The sequence below is a fragment of the Furipterus horrens genome, unplaced genomic scaffold (genome assembly GCF_987537825.1).
Source record: "Furipterus horrens unplaced genomic scaffold, mFurHor1.1.pri manual_scaffold_4, whole genome shotgun sequence".
Lineage (NCBI taxonomy): Eukaryota > Metazoa > Chordata > Mammalia > Chiroptera > Furipteridae > Furipterus > Furipterus horrens.
Genome location: NW_028327174.1, coordinates 9,179,919 through 9,198,738, shown reverse-complemented (window position 1 = coordinate 9,198,738; position 18,820 = coordinate 9,179,919). Strand labels below are relative to the sequence as shown.

The following is an 18,820-nucleotide window of genomic DNA, read 5'->3' as shown; positions in this document are numbered from 1 at the left end:
CTCCAGCGCAGAGAGTTGTGGCAGAAACTGCGCGGCTCGCAAGCCTTGAAATATTCACCAGCTGGCAGGGGGCAGAAAGTTTGCTGACTGGGCTGTTTCATTGAAGAGAAGCAACTTTTGAGTATCCAGAATTCCGGCTTTGGAACTGAGAAGTTGCCATCTGTGACCTAGGAACTCAATTTCAGAATCCAGTGGGGACCAAAGGGCGATGGTGATGCTGAGAGCACCTTTCACACCTGCCCCCTTCTGGTTGCAAGAGCCAGCGAGCCCCTTACGGAAGCTCCAAGTGAGAGGCTGGAGAGAGGCTTTATTTTTGGCCCGTGGAGAGGCCAGGGTGCAGCTGGGCCTACAGCTGGGTAGCCTTCTCCCCGCGCCCGCGCTCAGAGCCCACCGCCCCATCTCAGTCCCTGGGCTCCTCCCGCACACAAGCCCGCTCTGCGTCGCTCCTCAGTGGATCCAGGCTCCACACGCTACTCAGGCTCCCCTGCCACTTTGTACCTGGGTGCTGTGGACAAGCCTGGCTTCACCGCCTGTTTTCTCTCTACAGTGGAGCATATCATGAGACCTCAAGAATATGGCGGAAATGAAATGAGGCCTCATATGGGAAGACACCTGACACCGTCCCCTGGATGTGACATACACTCAGCTGATGCTCTGCTCGGAAAAGACGCAACAGGACACTCAGGAAGCGTGTGTTGAATGCCCCCAATGAGTCGCACCCTGGAGTAGGACCTGAGAGCTGGCATCAAAGACAAGAAAGCCCAAGTCCCTGGCTTTAGAGAACTCACCATTCCTCTGGAAAGACCATGTCATGCTTCTGGTTTTCCATCCAGCAGACATTCCAATGCCAGCAAGGCAGCACCTGGAAAAGAGATGCCCCTTGGGTCCATGGCTGCCTATGTCTCGCTGTGTGGTCCCGGCCTTAGCCTCTCTGGACCTGTTCGTTGTTTCCATGGGTCAAACAGAAGGCTGGACTACTTGATCTTCAAGGCATACGTCCCACTCTACAATTCCATGACTTTGACTCTAAGGACAGAGGCTGAGTAAGCCCTGGGGACAGGAATGAAATTCCCTTGGGTGGAGAGAGGCTGATGGCTCCCTCACAGCCCCTGGGTGCTAGTCTCTGTGCCAGGCCGAGGGGCACAGCATGAGCAAAGCTTCTTGTTTTCACCTGGGTTTGATCCAGGCTCCACCGCTTCTGTCATGCATGACCTAGCTCTGCAACATCTCTGTGCCTCAGTTTCCCGAGGAAATGGGAAGCCCAGGGAAGAAAGGAATTGAGCAATTATTATTGAGTGGTCAAGGGCATGTTAAGGATTAAAGACTCCAAACCCAGGTCACTGTCTTGTCTGCCACCAGAGCCTGAAATGGTTGTCTGGAGTTCTGGACTCTTCCCTGTGGATTGCACTGTTAATGACAACAGTTTTATAATAATAATGATAAAACATTAATTGAGCAAATACTCAATTCCCTATATTTCTAATCTCTTGACATACATTAACTTTTTTTAAAACAAATTTTTATTTATTTATTTATTTTTTAGAAAGAGGGGAAGGGAGGGAGAAAGAGAGGGAGAGAAACATCAGTGTGTGGTTCCCTCTCACGTGCCCCCAGCTGGGGACCTGGCCTGCAACCCAGGCATGTGCCCTAACTGTAAATTGAACTGGCAACCCTTTGGTTCGCAGGCCAGCACTCAATCCACTGAGCCACACCAGCCAGGGCTACATTAATTTTTAAAATCCTACCTCAACCTTATAAAGTAGGAACTATTAATATCCCCATTTTACAGATGAAAATACTGAGGCATGCTAAGCAACTTGCCCAAGGAAGTGGTGGGCCTGATTTCAAATCCAGAAAAGTTGGCTCTAGAGGCTCTTAGCTACTTCAGTGAATACTGCTTCTCAGGGCAGAGGGACGGGCCGTCCTGAACGGGGTGGACTCTCAGGCACATCCCTCTGCTTTTCTGGGCTCAGGAGCGCCATCTTCTGTGGAGCAAGTAGCTCTGCACTCAGGTCGGTGCGCGGTGAGAACGCCCCAGGGCTCTGCTGGCAGGGACGTCAGTCCTGACGACCGTGCTGGGCCTGGAGGCTGCCAGGGACCCTGAGCGGGTGCTGGCGGCTTCAGGGCTGGGTCCGGCCTGGAGGAAGAGCCACACAAAGCACAGTCCTGGCCTCGAGGAATTAAAGTGATGTAGCACAGAGCTGAGGACCATGGGAATCAAGTCAGTGCCAGAGCGCTCAGAGGTGACAGATGGCGGGGCTGAAGCACGCTGAAGATGTCCACAGAGCAACAGCCTTGAGGGAAGAGAGGGGGGAGGAGGGGCAGGTCGGCAGGAGTCAGTGTGAAAAGAGACGGGAGGAGATAGGGAGGTTTGTATGCACCTGCCTTGAGTCAGAGCGCATTCTAGGTCTCTGCTCTTGGGGATCTTGGTCACATTCTAGGTCACGGTGGTGAACAAGACAAAAGCCCTGCCGCTCGTGGTGCTTGCAATCTAGTGGGGGCAACTTATTTGGGTTCCTCATTATTGATTCTAAGCCTGGAAAGATGGTGTGAGGCCAGAACCGTAAGGTGCCTTCCATGCCTGGCTAAGGAGTTCAGAATTTCGCTCAGCGACAATAACAAGTTTCCATGGAGATTGAGCAGGAGATAATCTGAGAACAAACGTATCAGGAAGGGCAATCAGGCCGAGCTGCCCTCGAATGTAGCCCCTCACCGATCCTACGATAGCTGGGCTGCCCCCTTCCCTGCATTTTCTTAAGTCTTTATTTTCTAGAGCAGTTTTAGAGCAAAGCCGAGTGGGAAGCACAGTTTCCTCGTGCCCCCTCCCCCAGCCCGCACCAGTGACCCAACGCTGAGACTCCAGTGCCAGCCTTTTCAAACGAGCGTTTCTGTCCTCTCTCAGGAGACCTCTGGCAGCCTCTAGCCTTTGAGAAGATGGCAGGACCCAAAACATTTAGTGTGGCTGTTTCCAGATGCCCAGCGCTCACCAGGCCAGCTGCGTCAGGGCCTCTGGGCCTGCAGCCCGGCTTTGTAAATGGTGGCTCTGATTTGTACTGTGATTGAGAACCTCCAACGCGTGGCCTAGACCTAGATCAGGTCGTTTCCAAACTGATGCGTACTTTTCCTGATGAGCTACTGGGTGGTGTCAGCTTCTAATACCAATGGGTCCAAGCGCTGGCATCATCGCCCCCCTGGCTTCTTCCAGGGCCCAGTAGGTACGCAGGCCTTTTATTCGCTGGGAAGGAGAAGGAACTTTGCTCCAAGGGAAAGACAGACACTTAGGTGGAAATGCATGACCAGACTGTCCCCATTCCTGGGACCGAGCATTTGTCTAGGTCAGATTTTCACCTGGAGAGAGATGTTCCGTTGTCAGCACCTCGACATTGGGAGGGGCCCCGCAGACTAACTGACCTCTCTGGACACCCTGCTGATGGGGAAGTTGTGGGGCAGACTGTCAGAGACCTGACGCAGAGCACACAGTTTGTCACAGCGCAGAAACGGAAGCCAGCCATTGGTTGCCATCGCAACAGCTGGGGAACAAGGAGTGCGTGGGCAGTCCAAGCACCCTCGATGGAGCTGACTTTCTGACCATCTCAGACATCCTGTTTCACATAAAATTTGGGGGGGCTAAGTGCGGTTTTGTTCTCAGCACAGCCTGTGTCTGAGGCACCTTTGGCACCAGTGATGGGACGGGAACTCTGGCAGGGGCCCCAGGGAGATGCCAGGAAGCCAGGCATGGGTAATTCAGTCCTTGGACCTCTGGGAGCTCAGGCTGGTGGAGAGCAGACAGATGGGCACACGTTTCCTGACAATCCAGCCGCTCCAGGTCTTGCTTCCAAGTGGTGCCAGTACGTGTCACCAACCAGTGTCCATGTGATTAACAGACGTTGCAGGTCTGGGCTGAGAATTTTGTGAGCAAAAGGGGTTTAAGACAACAAAATAAAATGTATAAAGAGCACACTATGTGCTCAAGACAAGTTGACTGGGGGCGCCTTCAGGCTGGCCGGCACCAACCCTACTCAGTGTGATGGCCTGTCAGCATGGCAGGGGCTGTGAGGGACGATGGATGCTGGGCATCAGGGGACAGGTCCAGGTGACACCTGAGCCAGCCACCCCCTGAAGGTTGAGGACAACTTCATTTGTGGGGAGCGGGGAGGGGGTTGTAGAGGAGCAAAGAGGAGGAGGCCCGGCTCATCTGGTGGGACAGGCTCTGGGGACAGGGCAGAGACCACACAGAAACTAGGTGGTTGAGGTGGCCTGAGACCGCAGTGTGGAGGCCTTCAGTGCCGTCTTAAGGAATTCGGATCTTGGATGCAGGAAAATGGGAATTTCTCAAGGATTCTATGAGGCATGATACAGGCGTATTTATTTTAGGATAATCTGGGTGAAAGCGCAAAGGGTAGACTGACCAGAGGAAGATTCTGGAAACAGAGGTCAGGCCATTCTCTCCTAGCAATTCTGAGTGCTCATGTTACCGTCACATGGATTCTGGCAGAAGACACAAGGCTGGCCAGTGGGAAGCACAGTTCCACGCGCCCCCTCCCCCAGCCCGCACCGGTGAACCAACGCTGAGACACTAGAGCCGGCCTTTTCATCAGAGGATTGGACGGCCCGTGGCCCAGCGGGCAGCAGCAGCATCAGCGTCCGTGGCAGCACCCTGCGGGGTGTGGGCAAGGCGACATGGGCCGGAGGGGTGCTGGACACGCAGCTGTTACACCGGCTCCCCCTTTCTTAGCAGGTACAATAGTAAGCAAGCTTGTCCTTTGTCCAGAGCGATACCCTCAGGGCTACTTGCAGCAGACACATGTGCCGAGGAGGCCTTAGGAAGAGCAGGCAGGACTTCGATGGCGCATACCAGGGTGTGCAGGAGCCAAAGCCACCGGAGGAGTGTGCCCCATGCCCTGCCCCAGGGCCGCAGGGAAGAGTGGCCGGAGGTATTCACAGGGACCTCAGCAGTGCTCCGGAAGTGCCATGGTTCCCAGGGGTGGCCATATGGAGGAAGGCAGGGCGGGAAGTGGGAAAACGTAATTCAACCAGTGTGTACTGAACGCTTACCCACGCTAGGCGCTGGACGCACAGCAGTGAACAGAACAAGGTCCCTGACCCCCGGGGGCTTCCCTTCTAGCGCAGGCAACAAGACCAGTCGGGAGCACCTTGCCCAGGGCCTTACAGCCTGGGCCTGTCCCAAGCAGATGCACATCACGACCCAAGTTATGGGGTGACAGTGCTGTCTAGAGACCAGAGGCGGTGGGTGTTGCTGGGGAAACAGCAGAAGCAGAGACCCACTGATGATGCCAGAAGCGCCGCTTGTCTGGGGTGGCGGCAGTGGAGGAACTCACTCCCCGTGGCCTGTCACAGTCCACGTGCAAGTGGAAGGTCCTGAACACGGGGCAGCACCGAACGCCACCGGCCAAGTGCGAGCACCCAGCGCGCACTAGCTGCCGTGGCAGGGGCGCTTCCCAGGGAACTGGGGGAAGCCGGACAGCAGCAGGGTTAAGAGCGAGCGAGTGGACTCCGCAAGTTCCGCGAAATATTCGTTGTAATGTGTTAAGAGTCAAGCCTGTTTAAATGCCATCGGGACTAGAAGGAAAAGGTTAAGCGAGGAGGAAGGGACAGCAAAGCGAGGTCCCGAGAAGGTGGGGAGGCTGGCGTGCCGAGCGTGAGCTCCTCTTTCAGGACAGGAGAATGGCTGTGAGCTCCAGGAGGTGTGTCATCCACCAGCAAAAAATTCTCCCCAGGAGCTCTGGAGGGACGGCCTCCATCTTCTCCATGAAACAGGAAGCAAGATAACCCAAGAGAGCGAAGTTAGGGTTGGAGGATTCAGAGATTTGGGACTTTCTGGCAGGAGGGATGGCTGGGAAAGGCCAGGCGGGGAAGAAGAGGGCCAGGCGGGACCTCTGGAGGGGCATTTCCCGCAGCTCAGGAGAAGGCTCAGGCGCCCGGGGGGACTGGGCCCGGGGAGGTCCCATTGAGGGCTGAGGATGAGGCAGTGAGGCTGAAAGGTGCAGCCTCTGCAAAGACCAGCGCTCCCGAGGGGGAGGAAGCCGGAGGCCTTGGCCTTGCAGCCCCCCTGCTCCCCACGAGCGGCAGGGCTCACACATTTAGCAAGCGTTGCCATGTGCCACCTCCTTTTCTCATCATGTCAACCCCAAGTTGTATCTTTCAGCCTCCAGGAGGCAACAAGGATGATGGATCAACACACACGGGCCAAAGGAAAGGATGGTGTTTCTCTCTTTTATTTAAAAACAGTGCTTCATTACCATTGGCAAAGGCAGAGACAGTGCTCCTCCTTCGCTTAGAGTTTATAAAAGCCAGCAACATGATCAATAATTTATACACATGGATAGTAATACAAAAAAAAAAAAAATAATAAGGAATAAAAGCTAAAGATCTAACTACTCCGACCTTCACAATTCCAGCTACTTGATAATAATAGGAGTAACCCAATGAATACTGTATGGTCTGAAAGCTACTATACAATATGATTCTTAACGAGAAAGGGCGGGGTCAGACTGTCGCAAAGCCCTGGGTGCTCCTCCGGAGTTGGCAGGGAGACAGGACCCTGGGCAAGCAGCTCGGGGTCCTAGAAAGTGATTCTGGGGACGGGGAGGGGGAGAAGGCGAGGTGAGTTATACAAGCATCCCACGCGATGCCCCATGCCCCGAAGGTACCTGTTTTTGCCATGGCAATGGGAGGGGCTGGAGAAACTGCATGTCGCATGTAGGGATGGTCCAGTCCCTGCCACGGGGGTCGGGAGAGGAGGGGAGGTTCTGTGGCATTTTCAGCCTTGCAAAGGTTTGGACTGAAGAGCTCCGAGACGCAGGTGGGCCAGCCTGTCGGGGGCAGTGCCGCCCCGGCTCTCGGGGACAGGGCCGCCCTGGCTCTCAGCGCTCTGCAGGCCTAGCTTACGTGTGTCAGCCCCGGGTTTGCTCCAGCTTTTCACAAGCAGAATTATAACACAAGAAAAACAATTCATATCCTTTAGGGGAGAAAGGGGTCAATTCATCACTCGATATATAATACAGCCAAAACGAGCTGCCAAACAAGCACACACACAAATACCGTGAACAGAAGAACACAAGAGTGACTGAGCTCAGTCTTGAGGGGGTAGACACTGCTTAAAGCACTTAGTCCCCGGGAAAACCAAACCAAAAAACATTTTTAAAAAATTCAAAAACTCATGGCCCCTGGGAATCTGGTGTCGGTAACAGGGGCAGGGGTGGGGAGAGAAGAGAGAACCAACGTCCCCTCGCGACAGCTGAGCCGTCACGACACCGGCCCGCAAGCGCCCCTCGCTGGCGGTCTCCCCCAGGGCAAGGTTTGAGTGTTGGCTGATGACCAGTCCTCTCAGTTACCAATCCCTGCCAACCAGCACTACCATGGCTGAAGTGATCGACCGTTTTCCTGAGTAAACTGTAACTGGCTACAGTGCTGGTAACGTGGGTGAGAACTCAGCGACCACAGCCAACTGCGATACTCCAGGACGCCTCCGCCCTTGGCTCCTCGTGGGCTCCAGGGACTTGAGAGCCCGCTGTCGTCTGGGCTGCACGTCTTATTTTAAAGACAGGGGCCAGGGACTCCGCCACACTCACTAAGCCAGAGGGCACGCGCTGGCTTAGGACACCCAGAGCCGACTAGGAAAGGCCCTGCTTCACGCTCTAGCTCTTGGATGGCTATTGCCTGGTTGATCAGTAAAGCAAGTATGAAGGAGTGCAGAGGAAAGGGGAAAGGGAGGAAGAGGCTTTTAGACAGCAACATTTCAAAAAAAAGTGTTTTACGCAACAGAATCAGGTCTCACAGGTGGGTACATACTACAAACGGTCAAACATTTTCAAGAGCATGGCAAAATAAAAACACAAATTTACGTTTGATGTTCACCTTGCCCACTATGTTTTTCCTATCTTAAAACAGTGCAAACAGGTAACTTATGCTTTTAAAACACCACTAACCCTTCCCCATCTCCCCTGAAGTCCCTTTCCTCCTATTACCTGGGGGCGGGGGCGGGATATCCGCAATTCATCCAAAACGTTACTGTGCCAGAGCGTTGCACGCAGCAGAGAAGCGCCTGCGCTCGGCTCCCTTCCCCTCCTTCCCCTCCTCCCTGTCTAGTGCCTTCGGACTGGCCCTGGCTTGGCCTCCTTCTCCTGCCCGAGGGAAGGGGCAGGTATGGGGTCCTTCTAGCAGATCCTAGGGTTGCCCCCATACCAAGTTTCCACCTCCCCCCTATCTGAGGCTGCGTGACTAGTCCCAGGGTGACAGCGGCCCACTGACTTCTCTGCTGTTATCTCTAGGAGAGTAGAACCGAAACTAAGAGCAGTTCAGCCCCTGAGGAGTCTCACTTTTGAGCAGAAGGCTATCACTTACTTGTAACAGGGATCTCCACTAGCTCCCCTTAAACTAGGCGTTGAGCCCCAGTCCCCTTCTTTTTCAAGGAAATATAAAAGTGGCTCAACTCTGACTGTGGCTGTGGAAGGGCAATGGTGGTGGCAGGTTCTGTGAAACCTGAGAGCCTTAACAAGGAGGAATCAGCATGGCTGATCCAGGTTAATGGGAGCCGAACTATGGGACACAAGGGATGCTGGGAAAGACCTAAGGGCAGCTGTCTGGGCTGAGAGAGGCATATTCAGGTAAAGATTTCCACTAGAAGTCTCAAAGGAGCCCAGCGTCTAAGAGTAAGATGCTCGGTAGAGAAAGCCCACAGCATGGGCTGCAGTAAAGCTGCTGCGATCATCCCCACACTGCGCCTCAGCATCAGGAAGCCTTTTGGAATGACTAGCCAGTGCCCTTGAATGAATCACAAGATGCCAAGCTCTCTCCTGCCTGTCGCTTAATCCAATGGGAACTTGAGCCAGGAGCCTACAAGCACTGATGCTTTGAGGAACCTGTCTCTGATAGGGTCTCCAAGTTCAAGGTGGGTGGGAGGTGAATGCTGTCAAACCTAGGTGCTTCCAAGAGCCCCAGTTCTCAGCGCTGATGCCAGCAACCGCCCGCCCTTCAGTGAAAAGCAGAGCTCTGCTTCGTCCTTCTCAGGAAGGAGCTGGGGAAGCAGTATTACCAGCACCCGGGAGGGCAGCAGCAGCCCACCGGGAAGTGTGGAGTTGGCCTTCGGACCCTCAGCCAGAACCAGCTGAACTGAAATGCACAAAAGGTACCTCAAAGCTCAAGCTTCTGCCTCTTTTAAAGGAGTGTGGAAGCTGCCTTCTCCGCCCTTCCCGTCACGCCTCTGGAGGAGAGAAAGGAAGACTCTCAAACTCACTGCCTCCCTCCTCCCTGCTGCGGGCACAACCGTTCAGAACGTGGCCTTTTCTCCACGGAGGACAGGGTCCTGTCAGTTTGTGAGAAGGGCCCCTCTTTGAACTTGACACAAAGTTTCTCCGTTTCTTTAGTCAGTAAAAGCTCTCCCTCAAAACAAAAGCAAAAAAGAAAAAGAAAAAAGAAAAGAGAACTCCTGCCTGCCCCCATTCCCTAGAGCTGTGAAAGCCCTGCTTTCCCTCCCCTACTTCTCTAACTAAAATATTTATATACATACAACAAAAATTGTCTTAACAGCAACAAACCAAACTTTGGCTCGGGGAGGGGAACTCTCAGAAACAGGCCAGAGGACTGGGCAGTCTGGGGCCCCCTATTCTGGGCATTCCTTCCCAGAACCAACCAGAACTGCAGCGAGGCCCCAGCTTCCTTGCTGTGCCCTAGCGGCGGGCTCAGCCTCGCCCCCATTCCTAGGAGGGGGGGTTCTGCGGGGGAGACCTATGTATGACACCCAACAGGCCAGTCCCTCTGCGCAGATTTCTGTGCTGACAAAGAAGGCTTGATGCTGTCTTACGCCAGTCATTTTAATTCAGGGACACGCATCAGGAATCAGTCAAGGACGCGTGGAGGCAGGAGTAAAAAAACCAACAACCCAAACCAAACCCCTAACAAACCAGAAGGTCCATGTCTCTGGATGACTCCCTCAGTCAGCTCTCCCTTGGGTGAAAGGTCACCCCAGTACCAATGTGAACAGACAAGGGAGCCAAACAGACCGTGCTTTTTCTATTTTCTAGTGCCTTCCTTTTGGAAATGCTGCAGGGGGACCCTTGCCTTTACCATTAACAGCTAAGAGCTGGAAGAGAAACACCTGCTCCCCTACCTAGATAATACATATCAAGTTGAAGCCAGGCAGAAACAGCAGTGACTCGCTGCCACGGCCACCTCTGCCCCTCCTTCCGATGCGGGAGGAGAGCGGCCTCAGGGGCCTCGCACTTCCTGTCCTGGAGTGTTGGTGTGCACCAAGCCATCCAGGGGCTCGGCGGGGTGTCTTTGGAGGAAATGAGAAGCTGGGTGGGGTGGCCACGAGGGCTCAAGATGGGAGCGAGAAGTGACTCACAAAGAAAGGCTCGGGACGAGGAGGATTCCTATGGCTTTGGAGCTGGTACAAAGTGCCGCGGCCTGCCCTTGCATGCCCGAGTCAACCACGTCCAGGGACAGCTGACCAGGACTCGGGGCTTTATCTTGTGCCAAGAGTCTTCATGATGTGTCTTATGCTTTGTACTGACTTTCTGATGGAAGAGAAAGATCAGGAATATCAGAGTGCCTAATATCCTTTTTCTTTTCTTTACCCTCTGCACTGGCTCTGGACAATTTGTCCTTCATCCTCAAGCCGTGCACAGAGGAAATCTGGCCACTGGCTATTTATTTATTCTTCTGTCCCTGGGTCCTAAGTTCCTGAATCTTGAGGACATGGGAGCAGGGTGTTAATAAAAGGACAGAGGGACTAGCTGCGGTTCCATGACAAGGGAAGAGGCCCAGCAGGAACGCCACGATGGCAAGAAAAAAAAGAACCTTTTTCCTACTCCAGAGTTCATTCTGAGATTGGTTTCCTAATGAGGTGTTTATTATCCACAGTCTGAGTGCACATTTGGAAATATTAATACTCTAATTCCAAAAACTATGCAGACTGTCTCAGGCTGTGCGTTTAAGATGATTGTAAAAAGAATGGAGAAGACAGGAGGGAAGAGGAAAGTGTCTTTTTAATTCTCCCGCTTTGCAAGCACAAATTCCTATCACCTATCAGCCTGTGGATTCCAGCCACAGCCAACCAGACCTGCCTGCCAAAGACCAGAAACTCAGAAGACTAGAAGAGTATCCTGCTGCAGAGAGAGCTCTTCCCCGTCTGCTGGTCCCCCCGCCGTCAGCACCACATGGCTTTGGTAATTCTGCCTGCTGATTTCTGATCAGACGCGCTCCTCAGCCTCTACCTCTCTCCTCCCTCATGAACTGCCTCTTCCGTGATTGACAGAACAAGCTAAGCACGGACATACAGACATGGAAATGCATTTTTTTTCTTTTTTACCACAGTTAAAAAAAAAAAAAGAAAAAAAAAAAAAGAAAAAATGCACAATCTTTGGAACAAAAGAATTAAAGGCAGAAATTTAAAGAAAAAATACATATTCAAAGAACATAGTGAGGTATAAAAAAGTATTCTCTCTTTTTTTGTGTTTTTTTTTTTTTGTTTTGTTTTGTTTTGTTTGTTTTTCCTCTTCATCTTGCTATAGAGTTCCTCTACTAGTAAATATTGCAATAGCCAGGCCTCATGAACTGGGGGGCTGTCCCATTTGCAGCGGTCTCACGTCACTTCAGTAGGGGGCAAATCGGCTGTAGCCACCTCGGTATAAACTCGCCTGCAGTGATTAAAGACATAAAAATAATTAAACGGTTGATGAGAGAAGCATTAAAAATGAAGACAAACATCCTGAGAAGGGGTTTGGAACAACAGCTTCCTTAGAAGCTTCAAAGCATCTGATCAGATGCTGCCTGGCGTAGCGAAGTCAGAAAACCCACTTCTTGCCTCTCAGGTGCTCAAACCGGAGTCCAGAACATTTTTGCTAACCTGATATTCTCATGGAGAGGGTATGCTAATGGTTCATTTCATTATTTACATGAAATAGCCCACAAGCAAAAGCGAACACCGTTCCAAACCAGGCCTATATGTAGTTCGATTTGTAAAACCACAGGCCTTTTTACCTTGATTACATCATTACAGTCGTGACCTTCTTACACATTACCTGTCAGCAGAGAACACGTTACTTCTGACAGCTCTCTCTGTCACAGTCCACGTCTGAGGTAGTGTTGGATTTAAACCTGAATCAATCTTTCAGCTAATAAAGCCTATCTCCTCTATCTATACATCAATAAGTTGTTTCTGGGCATATCTGTGTTTTATGTGTATATAACTGGCGTTTTAACTGGGCTTTACCCCTTTGTTTCATCTTTATCCAATGGCCTCTCTTCTTCAAATACAATATCCCTAGGAACACGGCCCTCTTTGGGTTATTCTTTTTAGTATAGGACTTATATCATCAGGTTGGCCCTAAATAACATGTTAGGAACTTCACTTTTTAAAATAATTAATCAATTTATTTATTTTTAGAGAGAGGGGAAGGGAAGGAGGAAGAGAGGGGGAGAAACGTCAATGTGTGAGAGAAACATGGATCAGTTGCCTCTCACAGGCCCCCCAACCGGGGACCTGGCCTGCAACCCAGGCATGTGCCCTGGCCGGGAATCAGACCGTCAACCTTTTGGTTTGGTTCACAGGCTGGCACTCAACCCTCTGAGCCACATCAGCCAGGGCACTTTCTTTGTATTGTATGTCTCTACCTCACTTCTAAACATACTCCCCTGTACCCCCCACCCAGGGCCCTACTACTTCCTCCCACAAAAATCTGGCAGCAGACCTTTAACGTGAGCCGAAGACGGGCTCTCTCGTGTTTCTTTAAGCCTGACATCTGACCCATCGTTCTGCCTCCCTCTCAAACACCTCTGTCCACGCTCCTAGGCAGCTGTCCAGCTGCGTTTCAGAGGGCAGAGAATTTCTGGCAATAGAAGGTGTCACTGCAGAAAGGCCCGTCTTTGCTGGACCCAGTGAGTCCCAATCACCAGGCCTAGAGGGTCCAGGTCAACACAAAAATACTGCGGTGAGGGTTTGAGTTCAGTTTGGCTGGGGGTAGGGTAGTCATTCTAGAAGAGCTCTAGATGTCTATGAAAATACAGTATTTTGCCACAGATGTTACTAATAAAATACTCTGTAAGGCATTCACTTGGTGGTTTCGAGGACTAGCTACCAGAAGACTTAAGAACAGGAGGGACCGCCTTTGGCACCTGCATTTGGAAAGTCATACAAAGAAAGTGTTTTGAAAAGCTTGCTGTGAAAACTGGAGTCTTATGCCTTTGCTAACGTCTGTCCAAACTGCGCCACAGGGACGCGCCCAGCATCTGCGCCAATATAAGACATCAGCCCGTTCCCTTCCTTCCCTTGCAAACAGTGCTGCTGTGCGGGGCAGACCGCCACGTTCGTCCCTTTCTGCTGTCCTTAACCAGGCCACGTGGCTCCACTGCACTACCCAGGGAGAGAAGGCGGTAGGACATTTCTACACAGTCCTATGCGGTTTGATACTTTGGCAATGGAAGAAGGGCTAAATCTGCTACCTCCCTAGATCCTTTTTCAGTCTGAGGTAAAAGTTAGGAGGAGTAAAATGTCTGTAAGAAGTGGTACATACACTTACCACAGCGCCAACTCCATAGCTAGCGGCAGGGGCCAGAGCGTGGTAGGGGTCGGCTGTGTACACCCTGCCATAACTGGAAAGAAGAAGCACAATCAGGGAGAGAAAGCAAAGGCAGTGACTCCCCCTCCCAAATGAAAGGGTTTATCATAGTAAGGACTTGTGAATGACTTGGTCTTGGAGGGTTATTAGGACACTGGCAGAATGGAGAAAACCTTACAATTTCTACTCCTAGATGCAGGACTCTATATCTGAAGTACTTCTCTAAAACGGAAAAGAAGGGAGCTGGAGGTGACAGAGAGGGAGTCAGGGCCCCGTGCTCTTGGCACGACGGAGGCCGCGCGGAGAAGGCCAGGCCCGCGGGCAGCCCCGGCCCCGGGTGCCAGCCCGGAGGTGGGACAGGGTGGCGTACGTACCCGTCGCTGTAAGCGGCGGCAGCGGCCGCAGCAGCCGTGGCTGCGGTTGCAGTAGCAGGCTGTGCATATCTGTAGGCTGCATATCCGCCCTACGGGAGAGAAGAGAACTGACTTTACAGCTACCTCGCCCCCGGGCAGCACAGAGGGACACACACCCACCCACACGCAGACAGACAGACACAGGGAGACACAAACACAGACACACATGGGAAGGGGGTGTTTCAAACTGCATCGGTCTGCATGTTAATTCCTCTAGTGCAAGGGAGGAAGCGCCACCCAGCGCAGGGGTTTGCTTTCCAATTTGTGACGGTAACAGAAATAAACCATCTTGGTGGTACCTGTTCTCAAATTTACGAAACGAAGGCAGGAGTTTCGGTCTGCCTTACTTCAGTCTCTGCAGGAACTTTTAACAGGGAAAATATTTAAAGGAAGTTGGGAGAACTTTATCTGATTGATAGGAAGTACAAACTACAGAATGAAAACATGATATTTATATGTATTAATTTCAGATTCCCTGATGTGTACTCAGATTGATTTATTGCTAAGAGATTACAGTATAAACAAAGGCCCCATATAGAGCTATGCTCCATCAACCTGGCATGTTTGCCAAGAGGCTAAGATAGGCAGTATTTAGAAGGAAAAACCAGAGTAGATCAGGGCTTGGCAAACTTCAGCCTGTGAGCCAATGCAACTTGGCACCTGTTTCTGAGACTGTATGGCCTACAAAACCGAAAATATTTACCACTCGGCCCTTTGCAGAGAAAGTTTGCTAACTCCAATCCGCATTTCAGGCTCAGGCACATCAGGCTACAAATGGCTGATGCCCCTGTGGCTGGGTTCCAACAGATTAAGGAACCCCCACCCCCACCCCAAGCATTTAACTGCATTTACTCTCCTCCCCTAAAAGACTCTGGATTCTCACATCCTGTTCGAACAGTGGGCTAGGGAGCGTTCCTTCCAACCAGTCACATATCCTCTCAGTCCTTAGGATATGTCACCCCAGTTTCGATGAACCAAATACTGTGAAGATTTCCACTGTGAGGAACCACAGTCACTCCAGAAAGCAGTGCAAGGAAAGGCAGCCACACAAATGCCACAAGTTGGCCGCTGCGGAGTGGCAAGCCCTACCTTTTGTTTCTTCTTCCCCCTTCTAGAGTTCAGCTTTTTTTCTACATGTAATTCAGGGGTGAATTTTTATTATTGCCTTTCCCTACCAAATATAACGATGCTCAACTGGCCCACTCTGATGGCACTTCAGGAGTGAACAGCACGCTGTTTCTGTAGGGCAGTGTGTTCCCTTCTCACGGACATCTGAAGCCTTCTGCCTTCTGCTTTCCACTCTATTCCTTCAAGTGTTCAAGTTTTGCTAAATTTATGCAAGGAATTTCAAAATCCCTTCTGTATAATTTCTTAGGATCAATAACAAGTATTTTCTGATGCGACAGTTGCTCTCCGCAGCCATCTGATGTGGCAGTTTCTAGCTTGCTGCTTTTATTTCTGTTCAAATCTTATTTTGGAAATAGCTGTAATCTCTTACTGGCTTCAAAAGCTTTTTGCTTCCTTCTTATATAATTTATGCTTTCTCTAACTGAATAAACTGCATTGTGGAGAAAAACTTACTCTTGCTCTTTAAATTTAACTGCTTAAAGTCATCAGAAGTAACTTCAAATATGCATTTAAAAATCCCTGATTAGCTTCCAGTGGTTATGTATTATTCCTTCCATGTTCTTCAAGGGAATGACTTAGAAAAGTAAGCATTTCTCAATTAGAAATTCTCTGACAGGTATTCATATAAATAAGAAAATTCTCACCCGTATTACCAAATGCTGGCAATGAAATGGTAATGGACGGGCCATAGCAGGAGTGCCCTCAGAGGCTACTTCCCATCAACACGTTCCCTTTAGTTCTAGTCAGTTCTGTGGCAATGGGCAGGCCAGACTGTACGTCCTGGCTGCAACACATACACATACATGTTACGTCATTTATAAACTACCTGAAGGTTAAAGAGGAAATAAAGCAATAAAAGCATTTGTTAAAGCAACAAGCTAATAATTATAGTTGAAATTCTAAGCTTTCAATGAACTTTAAAGGCTCCATTTTTCATTACAACTAGAGTTGGTTCCATTAGTTCTGAATTCAAGTTTGCTGCTACGAAGTCTACAGCAGGGTTACCTTTAGTACAACGTCTTTGTCAACCAGGCTAGTGTGGTAAACAAGCCTTATGTGGTCTCTCTAGTGTGCCCTCAAACACTAAAATAATCTTAAAAACGTACAGAGTCAAGGTAATAAAAGCAATCAAAGCCCAGCTGCTGTTCACTTGAGGAAGACATTTAAACCTGAAGTCCTAGGCCACGGGGCTCACGAGCACTGTCAGTCAGGCTCGCTAAGGTGGAGACCTGGGGGAGCAGATCACATCAACACAGTTTGGAGCTGCATTGCACTATTTCTGGAAAAAACAGCTTCCGAATGACGTTCCCCAGAGAACCACTGTCCCTCAGCACCTCCTTCTATTGTAGGTGAACTCTGAACTCGGGAGTTTGAATTTGATGGCATTCTCTGCTATTCCAATTCAGGAAAACAAGGCAGGGGTACAGATATTTTAGGGGCAAGAAGAGGCTCCTGAAGAATATTAGCATTAAGAAAAACTAAGTTAATATTTTTTAAAGCAGGTACTATTTCAACACAACTACTTTCTTAATTATTTTATGATAATGGTGTTACTGAGAGGCCTTTCAAAGGGGGTCTGTGTTTGGGATGGGCAGGTAATATCCTAATAAACGAATTTGGTAACTCAATGATGCCTACCCCAAAACTAGAAAAATTACATTGTGTATCGTGGATTTACTCTTCTTAGAGGTAGTCTTACTCCAAAGTATTTCTGCTCCTGCTTAAAACTGGCTATTCAACAAAATACATCACATAATAGAAAATATAAGACAAAAGAAAATTCAGATATATTTATTCCTATTCCAAATTAGGAGTGAATAAAGACTCCAGGCTGAGAAACCTTTCTCAATTTCACTTCTGCTAGCAAATCTTGAAGTCTTTTGTAGAACATGAGAACAAAGTGCAGTTTGAAACACCACGGTTTTCATTACAGTTTCTTAAGGTTTTCCAAAAGAACAAGGGTGGGGAAGGGGGCAGGAGAGACAAGGTTCAGGCGTGGGGAGGGGATATGGCGCCACGTTTATTAATCACATTAAAAACTAAGCATGCCAACATCTGGAGCTAAAACAACCAGCAAAATCACCACGTTCAGACTCGTATTGGCTAACTCTATCTATCCCAGCATTCTCTTGGGACAGCGGTTCGCCCTAGGCTCTACCACAAGCTCGGTGAAGTACACAGCCTCAATTACTAGAGCGTGCAGCCACAACGACCTGGTATTACGGAAACAGTCAGTCACCACTGGAGTTAACATTCCATACCCTAACGACTGGCCCCGCCCCAGCCCGAAGAAATAGGAAGTCTCGCCCGCCCGAGCCCTGGCCCACACCACAATGTTAATAATTATAACAAGCAGTAACCCATCTGTTATATCAGAGAAGGGAACAGAGACTCCGCTGAGAGATTTAGAGTGAGATGTTAACATTTCTTCAGCTGACTGCACAAACAAACAAACAAAAAAAAGAGGAGAAATAATTCATTGGGAGATATGAAGTCATGAAATAGCTGATGTGTATTGCTTTAAACCATGCACTGATGCAAAACTGAAGCAACCATTAATAATAAAAATTAAAAAGGACATATGTATTTACACACAATCAGACCTGTTTGATCTGAAGCAGTTTGCAGATTCTATCTGTGTGTGATTTGAAATAAAACAAAAATGGGGATTAGCATGGCCACAGCACACCCTAATGTAGGAGGGCACACACGGACAGCTTTTTGGAACCCTGACTGCTGAGTAAATTTGGCATGGCTAAGTCTGATCCAAATAATACACAAATGTCCCTTTAAAAAGAACTCCTTTCTTATTGCTCTGAATTCACTCTGAATGACTCCTCGTGTTGCCAACTGGGGTAGCCCAATGCTGCATCCCTGCCCTTTCCAACCTTCCTGGCCCTGCCATGACTCAGGCCCGACCCGCAGCACTCGCTTGTATGCGTGCCCTTGGGCAACACCCGTGCATTCTGAGCCACGGGGTTCTTCTCCAGGATGTCCTCCTTAAGCACGGCATCTTTTCCCAGAGTCATACCGTATCTCTGCCTTCGAATTCCAGATTTTTTCAAAGGAAAATGCTATTACCTTTAAGATCCTTTTGTTGTTCAAAGTCTCAGTTTTCCATGGCTCAGTGCCACCTCCTATGGATTTTATACTGCACTCAACCTAATTTATCATCGAATTAACTTTATGACGTTGCCACACTGACCACGTAATTTTTCTGCACAGTCCTGCAGCTGTTTTAAACTTGAACAAAATGGAAAGGCTCTACATACTGCCCTCCCCTACCTGCCCTTTATCTGCCACTCTTATTAGCTTAATGTCACACTGGCAAACTTCCTCCTTGTCTTGCGTTTAACCTAGCCTTTAATTTCATATATTTTTTTTCAGGTTTACATTAAAACAGGACTTTGGTGAGCATGTGATGTCAAGACACCTTTGTTCTACCTGGAAGACAATGACATTATGTGACACTGAGGAGAAGAGTGTGTATTTTAAGACCAGCAGACAAGATGAGAGCTTGTTCCCTCCATGTGGTGCACAGACTTACAGAGCAAGAGGGGCGGGGGTGAGCGGGGGACACGGCAGGTGCAGTGCTGAAAGCCACTGCAGCAGAGAGCCGTCCCAGCCCGTCTGCGCTGAACGCGGTGTCTCCGCAGCCCCGTGATCTGTCCCCACCCGATTCTAACCCGCCTTTCCCTC

The 18,820-nt window shown here is 50.0% G+C and overlaps 1 protein-coding gene across 18 annotated transcripts in view; it reads right to left on the bottom strand.

The window, feature by feature from the left end:
• Positions 1-10,993: 10,993 nt before the first annotated feature.
• RBFOX2 (RNA binding fox-1 homolog 2) overlaps positions 10,994-18,820 on the bottom strand; it is a 248,305-nt gene continuing 240,478 nt past the window's right edge. For 9 of the 18 annotated variants that reach the window (XM_090272516.1, XM_090272521.1, XM_090272518.1 and 6 more), the window contains 3 exons: positions 13,955-14,043; positions 13,536-13,614; positions 10,994-11,660 (listed from right to left, as the gene is read on the bottom strand). In XM_090272516.1, coding sequence (XP_090128642.1) covers positions 11,616-11,660; positions 13,536-13,614; positions 13,955-14,043 — 213 coding nt within the window. In that variant the 3' untranslated portion in view covers positions 10,994-11,615. The remainder of the gene's footprint in view (positions 11,661-13,535; positions 13,615-13,954; positions 14,044-18,820) is intronic. The other 9 variants (XM_090272519.1, XM_090272523.1, XM_090272520.1 and 6 more) reach the window with 2 other exon arrangements.